This window comes from Coregonus lavaretus (genome assembly GCF_964263955.1).
Source record: "Coregonus lavaretus genome assembly, chromosome: 37".
Taxonomy (NCBI): Eukaryota; Metazoa; Chordata; class Actinopteri; order Salmoniformes; family Salmonidae; genus Coregonus; species Coregonus lavaretus.
This window is the reverse complement of record NC_140024.1, coordinates 31,713,803-31,729,667: the sequence shown is the minus strand read 5'-3', so window position 1 is coordinate 31,729,667 and position 15,865 is coordinate 31,713,803. Positions and strand designations below refer to the sequence as shown.

The 15,865-nt window shown below is 48.6% G+C and overlaps 1 protein-coding gene across 1 annotated transcript in view; it reads left to right on the top strand.

Annotated features, from left to right (window-relative positions):
• The window catches only part of LOC311111422 (A disintegrin and metalloproteinase with thrombospondin motifs 7-like), a gene marked incomplete at its 5' end in the record, with an annotated part of 143,718 nt that overhangs the window by 9,717 nt on the left and 118,136 nt on the right, over positions 1-15,865 (top strand). The window contains 2 exons of the mRNA XM_084154137.1: positions 11,937-12,020; positions 14,050-14,174. Coding sequence (XP_084010263.1) covers positions 11,937-12,020; positions 14,050-14,174 — 209 coding nt within the window. The remainder of the gene's footprint in view (positions 1-11,936; positions 12,021-14,049; positions 14,175-15,865) is intronic.

Sequence of the window (15,865 nt, the reverse complement as noted above, 5' to 3'; positions counted from 1 at the left end):
CATGTACTGTAGCCTAATCCCTCTGTTTTATCGCTCCCTCCCCATGTACTGTAGCCTGATCCCTCTGTTTTATCGCTCCCTCCCCATGTACTGTAGCCTCATCCCTCTGTTTTATCTCTCCCTCCCCATGTACTGTAGCCTAATCCCTCTGTTTTATCTCTCCCTCCCCATGTACTGTAGCCTCATCCCTCTGTTTTATCTCTCCCTCCCCATGTACTGTAGCCTGATCCCTCTGTTTTATCTCTCCCTCCCCATGTACTGTAGCCTCATCCCTCTGTTTTATCTCTCCCTCCCCATGTACTGTAGCCTAATCCCTCTGTTTTATCTCTCCCTCCCCATGTACTGTAGCCTCATCCCTCTGTTTTATCTCTCCCTCCCCATGTACTGTAGCCTGATCCCTCTGTTTTATCTCTCCCTCCCCATGTACTGTAGCCTCATCCCTCTGTTTTATCTCTCCCTCCCCATGTACTGTAGCCTCATCCCTCTGTTTTATCTCTCCCTCCCCATGTACTGTAGCCTAATCCCTCTGTTTTATCTCTCCCTCCCCATGTACTGTAGCCTCATCCCTCTGTTTTATCTCTCCCTCCCCATGTACTGTAGCCTCATCCCTCTGTTTTATCTCTCCCTCCCCATGTACTGTAGCCTGATCCCTCTGTTTTATCTCTCCCTCCCCATGTACTGTAGCCTCATCCCTCTGTTTTATCTCTCCCTCCCCATGTACTGTAGCCTAATCCCTCTGTTTTATCTCTCCCTCCCCATGTACTGTAGCCTAATCCCTCTGTTTTATCTCTCCCTCCCCATGTACTGTAGCCTCATCCCTCTGTTTTATCTCTCCCTCCCCATGTACTGTAGCCTCATCCCTCTGTTATATCTCTCCCTCCCCATGTACTGTAGCCTCATCCCTCTGTTTTATCTCTCCCTCCCCATGTACTGTAGCCTCATCCCTCTTTTTTATCTCTCCCTCCCCATGTACTGTAGCCTCATCCCTCTGTTTTATCGCTCCCTCCCCATGTACTGTAGCCTCATCCCTCTGTTTTATCTCTCCCTCCCCATGTACTGTAGCCTCATCCCTCTGTTTTATCTCTCCCTCCCCATGTACTGTAGCCTCATCCCTCTGTTTTATCTCTCCCTCCCCATGTACTGTAGCCTCATCCCTCTGTTTTATCTCTCCCTCCCCATGTACTGTAGCCTAATCCCTCTGTTTTATCGCTCCCTCCCCATGTACTGTAGCCTCATCCCTCTGTTTTATCGCTCCCTCCCCATGTACTGTAGCCTCATCCCTCTGTTTTATCTCTCCCTCCCCATGTACTGTAGCCTCATCCCTCTGTTTTATCGCTCCCTCCCCATGTACTGTAGCCTCATCCCTCTGTTTTATCTCTCCCTCCCCATGTACTGTAGCCTCATCCCTCTGTTTTATCGCTCCCTCCCCATGTACTGTAGCCTCATCCCTCTGTTTTATCTCTCCCTCCCCATGTACTGTAGCCTCATCCCTCTGTTTTATCGCTCCCTCCCCATGTACTGTAGCCTAATCCCTCTGTTTTATCTCTCCCTCCCCATGTACTGTAGCCTAATCCCTCTGTTTTATCTCTCCCTCCCCATGTACTGTAGCCTCATCCCTCTGTTTTATCTCTCCCTCCCCATGTACTGTAGCCTCATCCCTCTGTTTTATCTCTCCCTCCCCATGTACTGTAGCCTCATCCCTCTGTTTTATCGCTCCCTCCCCATGTACTGTAGCCTCATCCCTCTGTTTTATCTCTCCCTCCCCATGTACTGTAGCCTCATCCCTCTGTTTTATCTCTCCCTCCCCATGTACTGTAGCCTCATCCCTCTGTTTTATCTCTCCCTCCCCATGTACTGTAGCCTCATCCCTCTGTTTTATCGCTCCCTCCCCATGTACTGTAGCCTAATCCCTCTGTTTTATCGCTCCCTCCCCATGTACTGTAGCCTCATCCCTCTGTTTTATCGCTCCCTCCCCATGTACTGTAGCCTCATCCCTCTGTTTTATCGCTCCCTCCCCATGTACTGTAGCCTCATCCCTCTGTTTTATCGCTCCCTCCCCATGTACTGTAGCCTCATCCCTCTGTTTTATCGCTCCCTCCCCATGTACTGTAGCCTCATCCCTCTGTTTTATCGCTCCCTCCCCATGTACTGTAGCCTCATCCCTCTGTTTTATCTCTCCCTCCCCATGTACTGTAGCCTCATCCCTCTGTTTTATCGCTCCCTCCCCATGTACTGTAGCCTGATCCCTCTGTTTTATCGCCCCCTCCCCATGTACTGTAGCCTCATCCCTCTGTTTTATCGCTCCCTCCCCATGTACTGTAGCCTCATCCCTCTGTTTTATCTCTCCCTCCCCATGTACTGTAGCCTCATCCCTCTGTTTTATCGCTCCCTCCCCATGTACTGTAGCCTGATCCCTCTGTTTTATCGCTCCCTCCCCATGTACTGTAGCCTGATCCCTCTGTTTTATCGCCCCCTCCCCATGTACTGTAGCCTCATCCCTCTGTTTTATCGCTCCCTCCCCATGTACTGTAGCCTCATCCCTCTGTTTTATCTCTCCCTCCCCATGTACTGTAGCCTCATCCCTCTGTTTTATCTCTCCCTCCCCATGTACTGTAGCCTCATCCCTCTGTTTTATCTCTCCCTCCCCATGTACTGTAGCCTCATCCCTCTGTTTTATCTCTCCCTCCCCATGTACTGTAGCCTCATCCCTCTGTTTTATCGCTCCCTCCCCATGTACTGTAGCCTCATCCCTCTGTTTTATCTTCCTCTCTCTCTTTTTCCAAATGACTACAACTTCCTGTGAACTGACCCTTGAGTTTTTAGCACTTCCTGGACGGAGGCCAGACCAAGTCATCTGACCTCGTCCTCGCTCTATTGCTGTTGAGCGCATTAGGAAACTTTGAGCGCATTAGGAAAGGTTTGGTCCGGCTGCAGCTGCCAAGGAGGGCAAGCACAGGACGGCGTATCAGGAAAGGGGATTTCAATGACAGAGAGCTCCCCTGGCTTCACCGGATCTGGCGGACAATAAGAAGGACAGGAAACACACATTATCCTCCGCATCCTCTCAGGTGTCTTGTTTTTCAGTCTTGCAAACCTCTGCTTTGAACTCCACAGCCTCTTGTTATTGTGTCAACGGGAACTGAAGCGATCGTACAGTGAGTGAAGGGCAATTCCATGATAATGGAATTACACTGAGACTCCGAATTATTTTCTCTTTAAAATGTACACCAAATAAAAACCATTTGATTTTCAAAGTTTAAAAAAAACATGGAACTCTATGCTGCGCAATCACTACTTTTAACAATTTCCACTAAACATTTTACAAAAACACATTGACAGTGTCACGGTTTCGGCCGAGGCTGCTCCTCCTCCTGGTTCGGGCAGGCTTCGGCGGTCGTCGTCCCCGGAGTACTAGCTGCCACCGATCTATGTTTCATGTTCGTTTGGTTTTGTCTGGATGTTAATATAATAAATAATAATAATATGCCATTTAGCAGACGCTTTTATCCAAAGCGACTTGCAGTCATGCGTGCATACATTTTTTTGTGTATGGGTGGTCCCGGGGATCGAACCCACTACCTTGGCATTACAAGCGCCGTGCTCTACCAGCTGAGCTACAGAGGACCATGTTGTACACCTGTGTCTTGTTAGTCCTCGTTAGTGTCCTATTTAGTTCTCGTTGTGTGTGATTGCGCTTCTGTTTCGTGTTTGGAGCTACATTTTCCCTCCAGTGTTTTGGAGAGGTTATTTTGCACATGTTTGTGCGCCGTTTGTTTTGTCGCCTGTGTGCGCCGTGTATTCGCCTTCGGGCTTATTGTGCTTCTGTCTTCGATATATATATTGCACTAAAGCCTTTGGACTGAGCCTCTGCGTCCTGCGCATGATTCATACACCACACCCACCTTCAGCACGCCTTGACAGAATCACACACCATAATGGAATCAGCAGGATCGGCAGTGACACCTGTGTCGCTCGAGGAGCATCTCCGTGGGCAAGAGGGCCAGATAAGACAACTGGAGACCGCTCTACAGGAGGTAATCAACACCTTGCACCGATGGGAGGCCAGCAGGGTACCCAGACCTCCACCTACCCTGCCCACCCCATCGGTCGGTCCACCAGTCCCAGGTTCGGAACCCAGGGGGATTCGGCTCTCGCTCCCGAGGGCGTATGACGGAACAGCTGCCGGGTGTCAGGGGTTCCTCCTGCAGGTGGAGCTCTACCTGGCCACTGTACACCCGGTGCCCTCGGGATACGAGAGCGTTTCCGCCCTCATCTCCTGTCTCACGGGCAAGGCGTTGGAGTGGGCAAACGCCGAGTGGAGGAAGATGGACGCCAACACCATCACCTACGCCGAGTTCTCCCGCCGCTTCAAGGCCGTGTTCGACCATCCACCTGAGGGAGCGTCTAGTCCATTTGAGACAGGGGAAGAGGAGCGCTCAGGTGTTCGCTCTAGAGTACCGGACTCTAGCGGCGGATGCAGGGTGGAATGAACGGGCTCTCATCGACCATTTTCGATGTAGCCTACGAGAGGACGTTCAACGTGAGTTGGCCTGCAGGGATACCCATCTTACCTTCGACCAGTTGGTCGATATGTCCATCCGTCTGGACACCCTGCTGGCCACCCGTGGACGTCCCGACGGGAGTCCGTCCATTTCGCTCTCCGGCACCTCCGAGCCGAGCCCTATGGAGCTCGGGGGTGCCGGCGCTAGAAAACGGAGGAGGAGGAGCCCGAGGGGGCCTGTCTCCTGCACCAAGTGCGGTCGTGGAGGGCACACTGCGGCCAGGTGCTGGGGAGGGTTCTCCGGGGGAGAAGACAACAGGCCACGCACTGGGGGGGCCTCCCAGGTGAGTAGACGTCCCACTTACCCAGAGCTTTCTGTTGCGCACTTTTGTATACCTGTTTGTTTTCCACAGGTTGCACCTCATTCCCAGCATAAGGCGCTAGTAGATTCAGGCGCAGCTGGGAATTTTGTTGATCGAAAGTTTTGTTTTGAGTTAGGGATCCCTCTCCTACCTGTTGACAAACCTTTTCCCGTTCATGCCTTAGATAGCCGCCCGTTGGGGTCGGGGTTGATCAGGGAGATCACAGCGCCACTTCGGATGTGTGCGCAGGGGGGTCATGAGGAGACTATACAGCTGTATCTGATCGACTCTCCTGCGTACCCAGTGGTGCTGGGGATTCCCTGGTTAAGCACCCATAACCCTGCTATTTCGTGGCAACAGAGGGCTCTCGATGGGTGGTCTGCTCAGTGCGAGGGGCGATGTCTGGGTGTTTCCGTGGGGGCGACTTCGGTGGAAAGTCCAAACCAAGTGCCCGCACTGCACATTCCGCCTGAATATGGGGATTTAGCTCTCGTGTTTAGCAAAACTAGGGCGACGCAGCTGCCTCCTCATAGACAGGGGGATTGTGCGATTGATCTCCAGGCAGGAGCAGCGCTCCCACGGAGCCATGTGTATCCTTTGTCTCAAGAGGAGAGAAAAGCTATGGAGACTTACATAGCCGAATCTTTGAGACAGGGATACATTCGGCCCTCCACTTCTCCCGCCTCCTCAAGCTTCTTTTTTGTGAAAAAGAAAGATGGAGGGTTGCGCCCGTGCATTGATTACCGTGGTCTCAATCAGATTACTGTGAAATACAGTTATCCACTCCCTCTGATTGCGACCATGACGGAGTCATTGCATGGAGCGCGGTTTTTCACAAAACTGGATCTCAGGAGCGCGTATAACTTGGTGCGCATTAGGGAGGGTGACGAATGGAAGACAGCGTTTAGTACCACGTCAGGTCATTTCGAATATCTCGTCATGCCATATGGGTTGATGAATGCTCCATCAGTCTTCCAATCCTTCGTAGATGACATTTTCAGGGATATGCAGGGACAAGAGGTGGTCGTGTACATTGATGACATTCTGGTGTACTCGTCTACCCGAGCCGAGCATATAACCCTGGTGCGTCGTGTATTGAGGAGGCTGTTGGAGCACGACCTATATGTCAAGGCAGAGAAATGTCTGTTTTTCCAGGAGTCGGTCTCCTTTTTGGGTTATCGGTTGTCCGCGTCAGGGGTGAGAATGGAGGTGGATCGTGTGTCCGCTGTGCGTAATTGGCAAACCCCAACTACTGTAAAAGAGGTGCAGCAGTTTTTGGGCTTTGCGAATTACTACCGGAGGTTTATCCGGGGTTTTGGACAGGTGGCAGCTCCCATCACGTCCCTTCTGAAGGGGGGTCCGGTGCGCCTGCAGTGGTCAGCCGATGCGGACAGGGCCTTTAGGAGACTGAAGGACTTGTTTACGTCGGCTCCGGTGCTGGCGCATCCGGATCCCGCATTACCCTTTCAGGTCGAGGTAGACGCGTCTGAGGCTGGTATAGGGGCCGTTCTCTCTCAACGGTCCGGCACGCCACCTAAACTCCGCCCCTGTGCTTTTTACTCAAAGAAGCTCAGCCCGGCGGAGCGTAACTATGACGTTGGGGACAGGGAGCTGTTAGCTGTAGTTCAAGCTCTTAAGGTGTGGAGGCATTGGCTTGAGGGGGCTCAACACCCTTTCCTCATTTTGACTGACCATCGGAACCTGGAGTACATCCGGGCAGCGAGGAGACTGAACCCTCGCCAGGCTCGATGGAGTATGTTTCTCACCAGGTTCGTATTTAAAATCACGTACATCCCTGGGTCCCAGAATGGTAAGGCGGATGCGCTGTCCCGGCGGTATGACACGGAGGAGAGGTCCGTTGAGCCCACTCCCATACTACCGGAGTCTTGCCTTGTGGCACCGGTGGTGTGGGAGGTCGATGCCGAAATCGAGCGAGCGTTGCGTACCGACCCCAGCCCTCCACAGTGTCCTGAGGGTCGGAAGTACGTTCCGCTCGAGATTCGGGATCGACTCATTTACTGGGCTCACACGTCACCCTCCTCTGGACATCCGGGTATCGGCCGGACGGTGCATTGCCTTAGCACTAAATACTGGTGGCCCACTTTGGCTAGGGATGTGAGGGTTTATGTCTCCTCCTGCTCGGTGTGTGCCCAGTGTAAGGCGCCCCGACATCTGCCCAGGGGTAAGTTACAACCCCTGCCCGTTCCACAACGACCATGGTCCCACCTATCGGTGGATTTTGTGACAGACCTTCCCCTCTCTCAGGGGAATACCACCATCCTGGTCGTTGTGGACCGGTTCTCTAAGGCCTGTCGTCTTCTCCCTATGTCGGGTCTTCCTACTGCCCTACGGACCGCTGAGGCCCTATTTACCCACGTCTTCCGGCATTACGGGGTACCCGAGGATATAGTGTCTGATCGAGGCCCCCAGTTTACCTCTCGTGTGTGGAGAGCGTTCATGGAGCGTTTGGGGGTCTCGGTTAGCCTTACCTCAGGGTACCACCCGGAGAGTAACGGGCAGGTAGAACGTGTCAACCAGGATGTGGGTAGGTTTCTGAGGTCGTATTGCCAGGACCGGCCGGAGGAGTGGGCACGGTACATTCCCTGGGCCGAGATGGCACAGAACTCTCTCCGCCACTCCTCTACTAACCCAGCCCCCTTCCAATGTGTGTTAGGTTACCAGCCGGTTCTGGCACCTTGGCAGCAGAGCCAGATCGAGGCCCCTGCGGTGGATGATTGGATGAGGCGCTCGGAAGAGACGTGGAACGCTGCCCACGTCCACCTGCAGCGGGCCGTCCTTCGTCACAAGGCGAGCGCCGATCTCCTCCGCAGTGAGGGGCCGGTGTACGCACCCGGAGATCGAGTCTGGCTCTCTACCAGGAACCTACCCCTCCGCCTGCCCTGCCGGAAGCTGGGTCGGCGGTTTGTGGGGCCCTTTAAAGTCCTGAGAAGATTGAACGAGGTGTGTTATAGGTTACATCTACCTGTTGAGTATAAGAATATTAACCCCTCGTTCCATGCGTCTCTTCTCAGGCCGGTGGTAGCTGGTCCACTCCAGGACAATGAGATAGGGGAGACTCCTCCGCCCCCACTGGACATTGAGGGGGCTCCGGCGTACACCGTTCGGTCCATCTTGGACTCTAGACGCCGGATGGGGGGTCTCCAGTATCTCGTGGAGTGGGAGGGGTACGGCCCGGAGGAGCGGTGCTGGGTGCCGCGGAGGGACATCCTAGACCCATCTCTCCTGTCGGAGTTCCACCGGGACCATCCCGCGCGCCCTGCTCCGCATCCTCCTGGTCGTCCCCGAGGCCGGGGTCGGCGCACGGCTGGAGCCGCGCGTCAAGGGGAGGGTACTGTCACGGTTTCGGCCGAGGCTGCTCCTCCTCCTGGTTCGGGCAGGCTTCGGCGGTCGTCGTCCCCGGAGTACTAGCTGCCACCGATCTATGTTTCATGTTCGTTTGGTTTTGTCTGGATGTTGTACACCTGTGTCTTGTTAGTCCTCGTTAGTGTCCTATTTAGTTCTCGTTGTGTGTGCTTGTCGTTGTGTGTGATTGCGCTTCTGTTTCGTGTTTGGAGCTACATTTTCCCTCCAGTGTTTTGGAGAGGTTATTTTGCACATGTTTGTGCGCCGTTTGTTTTGTCGCCTGTGTGCGCCGTGTATTCGCCTTCGGGCTTATTGTGCTTCTGTCTTCGATATATATTGCACTAAAGCCTTTGGACTGAGCCTCTGCGTCCTGCGCATGATTCATACACCACACCCACCTTCAGCACGCCTTGACAGACAGTCCTTGTGCATAGAGTTCTATGGTTTGTTAAACTGTGAAAAATCTGAGTCTCGTAATTCCGTTGCCATGGAATTTCCCTGAAGCAAAACAAACAGATGGCATTATCTTCCTCAGGAGACGCAGGAGCTTTCTTTCCATTGTGTGAGGGCGGCCATTTTGAAACTCATTAAAAGGGTGAAGAAAGATGGTCTTTCGACAGCTCTCGCTTGATGCTGTCCGTCTATCTTCTGTGGGATGCTGTCTTCAAACTACATTGACATGCAGGATGACAAAGAGTATTTAAATATTCCAAAAAGTTATAATTGTGTTTTGGGTTAATAATTCTCTTTTTCATATCAAATGAAATGCAGCTAGTGTGAGAGAAATGTGTCTCGATGATGATCTAAACTACAGGTCTTTTTATTCTAAGCGTTACAAGGACAGATAAATTGGTTGTGTGCGGTTTAACTTCAAAAGGCCTTTCATGTTGTGAGCCGTTTGGACCATACCTAGTATGATAGACCAGTTTGTTCATTTGGGTACACGGCAGGGCAGCAGGCACAAAGCCTATTTGAGTTCCAGTGCAGTGCTATTTGTTCAGCTATGCGTTTCATCTCTTTTAAACTGAAGGCTTTCCCTGCCTTTGGCAGCGGAGAAAGTACTGGGACTCAGGGACAAATAGCGTTTATGATGAAAGAGTCCCTTCATACATTGTGCTGGTGATATGCTGTCTGCAATGTCACTGTGACAAAGCCCTGCCTGCAGAGTTAGTGCTGTGTGGAATGCTTTGCACACCAACAAGGGATGGGAGTGGATTCCAATGTGACCAATGTCAGGATATATTTTTCACACAACATCCAAACAACGTCAAAAAGTAAACATCAATAAAGAAAATGTACGCTCATATTGTTTCCACGGAGGGGATCCCAATGTGACCAATGTCAGGGGAATTTTTTCAAATCATTGGAACTCAGTTCATAATATCAGCTCAGCTCAAAATTTCCAAGTCATAATATTCAATATCCACATAAGGTTGAGGTTTGGTGAGCCTTTGTAACGTTCACTCAACCAACTTCTGGTCCTAAAGCAGACGAAGTAGGCCTAATAATTTGATACGTTTGACCACCACTGTAAGTATCGGTAATGACTCATTTTCTCAAGCGTGAAATCCAAAAGCTTTGGTCCGTGACCACAATGCATCACTCTGACCAATGATGACTCAATGGAGAAGGTAAATATGACTCCGTGTTGTGAACCCTGGAGAGCTACCGTCCTGTAGGTTTTCACTCCAGCCCTAATCTACCCCACCTGATTGTAATAATTAGCTGGTTGATTAGCTGAATCAGGTTAGTTACAACTGGGGTTGGAGTATAAACCTACAGGAGGGTAGCTCTCCAGGAACAGGGTTGGTACCAATACTGGAGGATAAACCTACGGGAGGGTAGCTGTCCAGGAACAGGGTTGGTACCAATACTGGAGGATAAACCTACGGGAGGGTAGCTCTCCAGGAACAGGGTTGGAGTATAAACCTACGGGAGGGTAGCTCTCCAGGAAGAGGGTTGGAGTATAAACCTACGGGAGGGTAGCTCTCCAGGAACAGGGTTGGAGTATAAACCTACGGGAGGGTAGCTCTCCAGGAACAGGGTTGGAGTATAAACCTACGGGAGGGTAGCTCTCCAGGAACAGGGTTGGAGTATAAACCTACGGGAGGGTAGCTCTCCAGGAACAGGGTTGGAGTATAAACCTACGGGAGGGTAGCTGTCCAGGAACAGGGGTGGAGTATAAACCTACGGGACGGTAGCTCTCCAGGAACAGGGTTGGAGTATAAACCTACGGGAGGGTAGCTGTCCAGGAACAGGGTTGGAGTATAAACCTACGGGAGGGTAGCTCTCCAGGAACAGGGTTGGAGTATAAACCTACGGGAGGGTAGCTCCCCAGGAACAGGGTTGGAGTATAAACCTACGGGACGGTAGCTCTCCAGGAAGAGGGTTGGTACCAACCAATACTGAAGTGTGATACTTCACGCAGCGTTTCAGGATAGATATAACTTTAGGTAACCACTTGTAGCTGTCACCAACGGCTTCAAGAGTAACCGCACAATTCTGTAGATGGACTACATCAAGACAAGCAGTCCTTCACGCATCTATTTTGTATGTCTACTTCTTCCCGTCAGACAGGTCCATTATTTTAAGCTATCATCACACCAAATCAGAACAGGAAAGGTATTAGCATTGGGTCCTTGACTTCAAAGCATAACGAGGACTAAAAGTAACCCTGGAAGAGTTAGGGCTGATGAACCAGTCTAAAAATAACCCTGAAAGAGTTGGGGCTGATGAACCAGTCTAAAAGCATAAGTAACCCTGGAAGAGTTAGGGCTGATTTAAACCAGTCTAAATGCATTAGCCAGCACTTGGCTCAAACACATTAGTAGTCTGCTGCCATGAGCCTACCTCCTCCTGGAGAAGGGAGACAGTTCTTAGTGAAAATGAGCTCTCGCTTTCTATTTACCCAGGCACCCTAGCACCCAGTCAGTGAGCCTCCTGAGCCCCTACTTAATGTAGGACTAGACACCATAAAGCTTGGTGTGTGCGTATTAAGATGTGACCTGAAAACGGAGGTGTGTGGGTGGCTGCCTCCCCCAAGATGTTGCTAATCAGCCAGGGTGAAAGCTGCTGCTGCTACAGTTGGTTGTTTGTTGTTTCCAGAAAATCAAAGGAACCCTTAATTCACTACAACAGCTTGAGAGATAACAGGGAGCGAGGGATGGATGAAAGGAATGAGAAGAGAGCGGGAAGGTGTGTGTGTGTGTGTATAGAGATTTGCCAAATACCTAAAGAAAAGCAGTATTATACCCTCCTGAAAAAGGGAAATGTGTAATTCAAATAACCTGGCCATCTGTCTCCTGAACTGAAAAGATGGAAAATGTTTAGACTGTAATCTGCCGAAGTGAGAACCGTGGATGTTGTTTTCTGCATCACATTGTTGCTTAGGAGAAATGTGAGCAAAGTTGTTATCAATCATTCTTTTGTGTTTTCTAGAAACTACGTTTCTGAATAATGGATTTTCCAGACAGACTCATGTATAACTAATCATCACTGTCTGCTTTGCCAGTGTGGTAGGAAACATTCCTAAGTAGACAAGATAGTCCATTATTTATAATGATTGTGATATACCTCATATGAACTGTATACTGTGGTCTCAATAAAATAGAACACAACAGAATGGTACTGGATTGACTATTTGTTGAGAAGGAAAACTTTTTGCCCCAACCCACTGAGTCACGTGCTAAATCATGTCCATTCTGTTTCAGGTGTCAGGGTTGTTTCGTGATGCCAGCATTGGAAACCCCATCAACATCGTAGTGGTTCGTCTGATCCTGCTGGAGAAGGAAGAGGTGATAGAATCACAAAGCTCTGCACGTTACAAACACTGTTAGCCAAGTCATTGGAGCTCCGTTTAAAAGTCAGATTTACTGAATCAGTGTTGAAAGACTTACAAACGGTTCAGATGTGGCATCAAATTACATTTACATTACATTTTAGTCTTTTAGCAGACGCTCTTATCCAGAGCGACTTACAGTTTGTGAGTGCATACATTTTTTTCATACTGGCCCCCCGTGGTAAACGAACCCACAACCCTGGCGTTGCAAGCGCCATGCTCTACCAACTGAGCTGCACGGGGCCACAAATGACTGCCAGATCTTAATGACAATGACCCTTAATCTTATCCTAAAACAAAACTGCCAGACTGACCACATCAAGATATTTTAATTAAAAAAAATAAAAAAAAATAAAAGTAACACAGATAGTTAATTATGAATTGATTACAAATCCTAACTCAAGTAGGCTGCAATAACAGATTCATATGGCTTGAGGCCCAGTGTCATACCGGGAAATGGAATATGTGACGCACATTGTGAAGATGGAACTGCATGATGACGCGAAGTTAAGTTGCCTTTCTTGGAGTCGAGACAAAATTCCACTCTTGTTAAAACTAGTGTATCATCATCATGTCTTGTCGCTTAAAGAAGCAGTTTTGCTCTTGGTAATTGGTTTAAACTAGTTCCAATGTCATTTTCCCTGAACAATAAAATAATATTATTAGTTTGTGTAATGATGTGAGGAAATTCTGACTACAGGCCTATTGCACTGCAAAATTGTAGAGATATTCTCCAATTTACTTTGTTGGTGGAGGGGGTGATAACAGAGAAGCTCATTAGCGAGAGAATGAAAGAGAGAGATGGATAGCGCTAGCCCCATCTGACTCCTCTACGCTACACTTCCCCCTTCAGCCTTGTCGTCATCATAGCCAGGGCCTCAGTTACATCCTTCAAACAGCATTTCACATCAGAACACCATTAGCCTCTTCTCATATTTGTCTCCCAGCGTAGGAAGAATAGGCCCCATACGCCCTCCCCACAACGTGTTAGGAAATGTAATGTGTAGCTAGCCCTGAAACACATCTCTCTGAAGCCTTGGTCGCGGTTAGTGGCTAATGGTAATAATGTAGTCTGAGAAAGGGCATGTAGGGTAAGTTTCCTAACCATTCCTTAACCGGATCTTATCTAACTGTTCTAGGTGTCTCTGTTTTAGTGTCTATACTATGAAAAAGGTTGTAGTAGAAAAAATAATTGGGGTGCCAGGTTCAAAAGGCATACATTTGAAATAAAGGGAAAAACCTGCATTCAGTGGAATATTCTTTACGTTTTTATGTATTTTTTTTTAGGAGCAGAGGTCAGAACAAACGGATACGTTTCGGCGACAACCTTCGTCAAACGCTGACTAAGCCTATCGCCAAAACACTGAGTGCTGGTTTTTCAATTTTTCAAATGTAGTGTCTAGACGTTGACCCAACCATATAGTCTAGGTTCCCTTTTCCTATTGGTCGGCATAGCTACTAGACTGTCAATGTTAACATCCCTGCAGAGGAAAGTCTGTGGTTGGCCATAATATGGCTCTCACTTGGTTGTCACTATCTCATCATGCTTGAAAGTGCACATTTTTGAACCTTAAATGCAATTTTAACTCCTAAAGGTAAATCTAACTCTTCATCAAGAGCTAATAGCTCAAAGATACGACAATATGGCCAATTTGTTCCTTTCTAGAATGGCTGTCTAGCAGAAACAATCTCCCAGCAACATCTTTTAAATGCCTCTAAAGCAGTGATGTAGTGGTAAACAAAATAATTGGTGGGTAAACTCTCCGGTTGTAATGCTTCCTATTCTTTCAATGCATTTTTCCACAAAAGGTGTGTAAATTGTGTTTACTGGACCACTGCTGTAAAGGGCCCAGACAAACGTCTCACAACCAGAAAACCAGTTTACATGCCATAAGCTACAAAGCTTTTGGAAAGCTCACCCCTGTTCATGAAGGTATCTGATGTGTCATTGTCTAACGTAACGATGACATCCCTGTGGTTGGCAGGGAGACTTGAAGATCACCCACCACGCAGACAACAGCCTGAGCAGCTTCTGTAAGTGGCAGAAACGGCTCAACGTGAAGGGAGAAGAACACGCGGTCCATCACGACGTGGCCGTCCTTCTCACCAGGTAACCAGTGACGCATCCACACACACCAGGGCTGAATTCCATTTGCAGTCTATTGGGGAGAGGATGTACAGTTGAAGTCGGAAGTTTACATATACCTTAGCCAAAAACATTTAAACTCTGTTTTTCACAAATCCTGACATTTAATCCTAGTAAAAATTCCATGTCTTAGGTCAGTTAGGATCACCACTTTATTTTAAGAATGTGAAATGTCAGAATAATAGTTGAGGGAATGATTTATTTCAGCTTTTATTTATTTCATCACATTCCCAGTGGGTCAGAAGTTTACATACACTCAATTAGTATTTGGTAGCATTGCCTTTAAATTGTTTAACTTGGGTCAAAGCTTCCCACAATTAGTTGGGTGAATGTTGGCCCATTCCTCCTGACAGAGCTGGTGTAACTGAGTCAGGTTTGTAGGCCTCCTTTCTCGCACATGCTTTTTAAGTTCTGCCCACACATATTTTATAGGATTGGGGTCAGGGCTTTGTGATGGCCACTCCAATACCTTGACATTGTTGTCCTTAAGCCATTTTGCCACAACTTTGGAAGTATGCTTGGGGTCATTGTCCATTTGGAAGACCCATTTGCGACCAAGCTTTAACTTCCTGACTAATGTCTTGAGATGTTGCTTCAATATATCCACCTAATTTTCCTTCCTCATGATACCATCTATTTTGTGAAGTGCACCAGTCCCTCCTGAAGCAAAGCACCCACACAGCATGATGCTGCCACCCCCGTGCTTCACGGTTGGGATGGTGTTCTTCGGCTTGCAAGACACCACCTTTTTCCTCCAAACATAACAATGGTCATTATGGCCAAACAGTTCTATTTTTGTTTAATCAGACCAGAGGACATTTCTCCAAAAAGTACGATCTTTGTCCCCATGTGCAGTTGCAAACCGTAGTCCGTCTTTTTTATGGCGGTTTTGGAGCAGTGGCTTCTTCCTTGCTGAGCGTTCTTTCAGGTTATGTCGATATAAGACTAGTTTTACTGTCGATATAGATACTTTTGTACCTTTTTCCTCCAGCATCTTCACAAGGTCCTTTGCTGCTGTTCTGGGATTGATTTGCACTTTTCGCACCAAAGTACGTTCATCTCTAGGAGACAGAACGCGTCTCCTTCCTGAGCAGTATGATGGCTGCGTGGTCCCATGGTGTTTATACTTGCGTACTATTGTTTGTACAGATGAACGTGGTACCTTCAGGCGTTTGGAAATTGCTCCCAAGGATGAACCAGACTTGTGGAGGTCTACAATTCTTTTTCTGAGGTCTTGGCTGATTTCTTTGGATTTTCCCATGATGTCAAGCAAAGAGGCACTGAGTTTGAAGGTAGGCCTTGAAATACATCCACAGGTACACCTCCAATTGACTCTAATGATGAAAATTAGCCTATCAGAAGCTTCTAATGCCATGACATCATTTTCTGGAATTTTCCAAGCTGTTTAAAGGCACAGTCAACTTAGTGTATGTAAACTTCTGACCCACTGGAATTGTGATACAGTGAATTATAAGTGAAATAATCTGTCTGTAAACAATTGTTAGAACAATTACTTGTGTCATGCACAAAGTAGATGTCCTAACCGACTTGCCAAAACTATAGTTTGTTAACAAGAAATATGTGGTGTGGTTGAAAGAACGAGTTTTAATGACTCCAACCTAAGTGTATGTAAACTTCCGACATCAACTGTATAC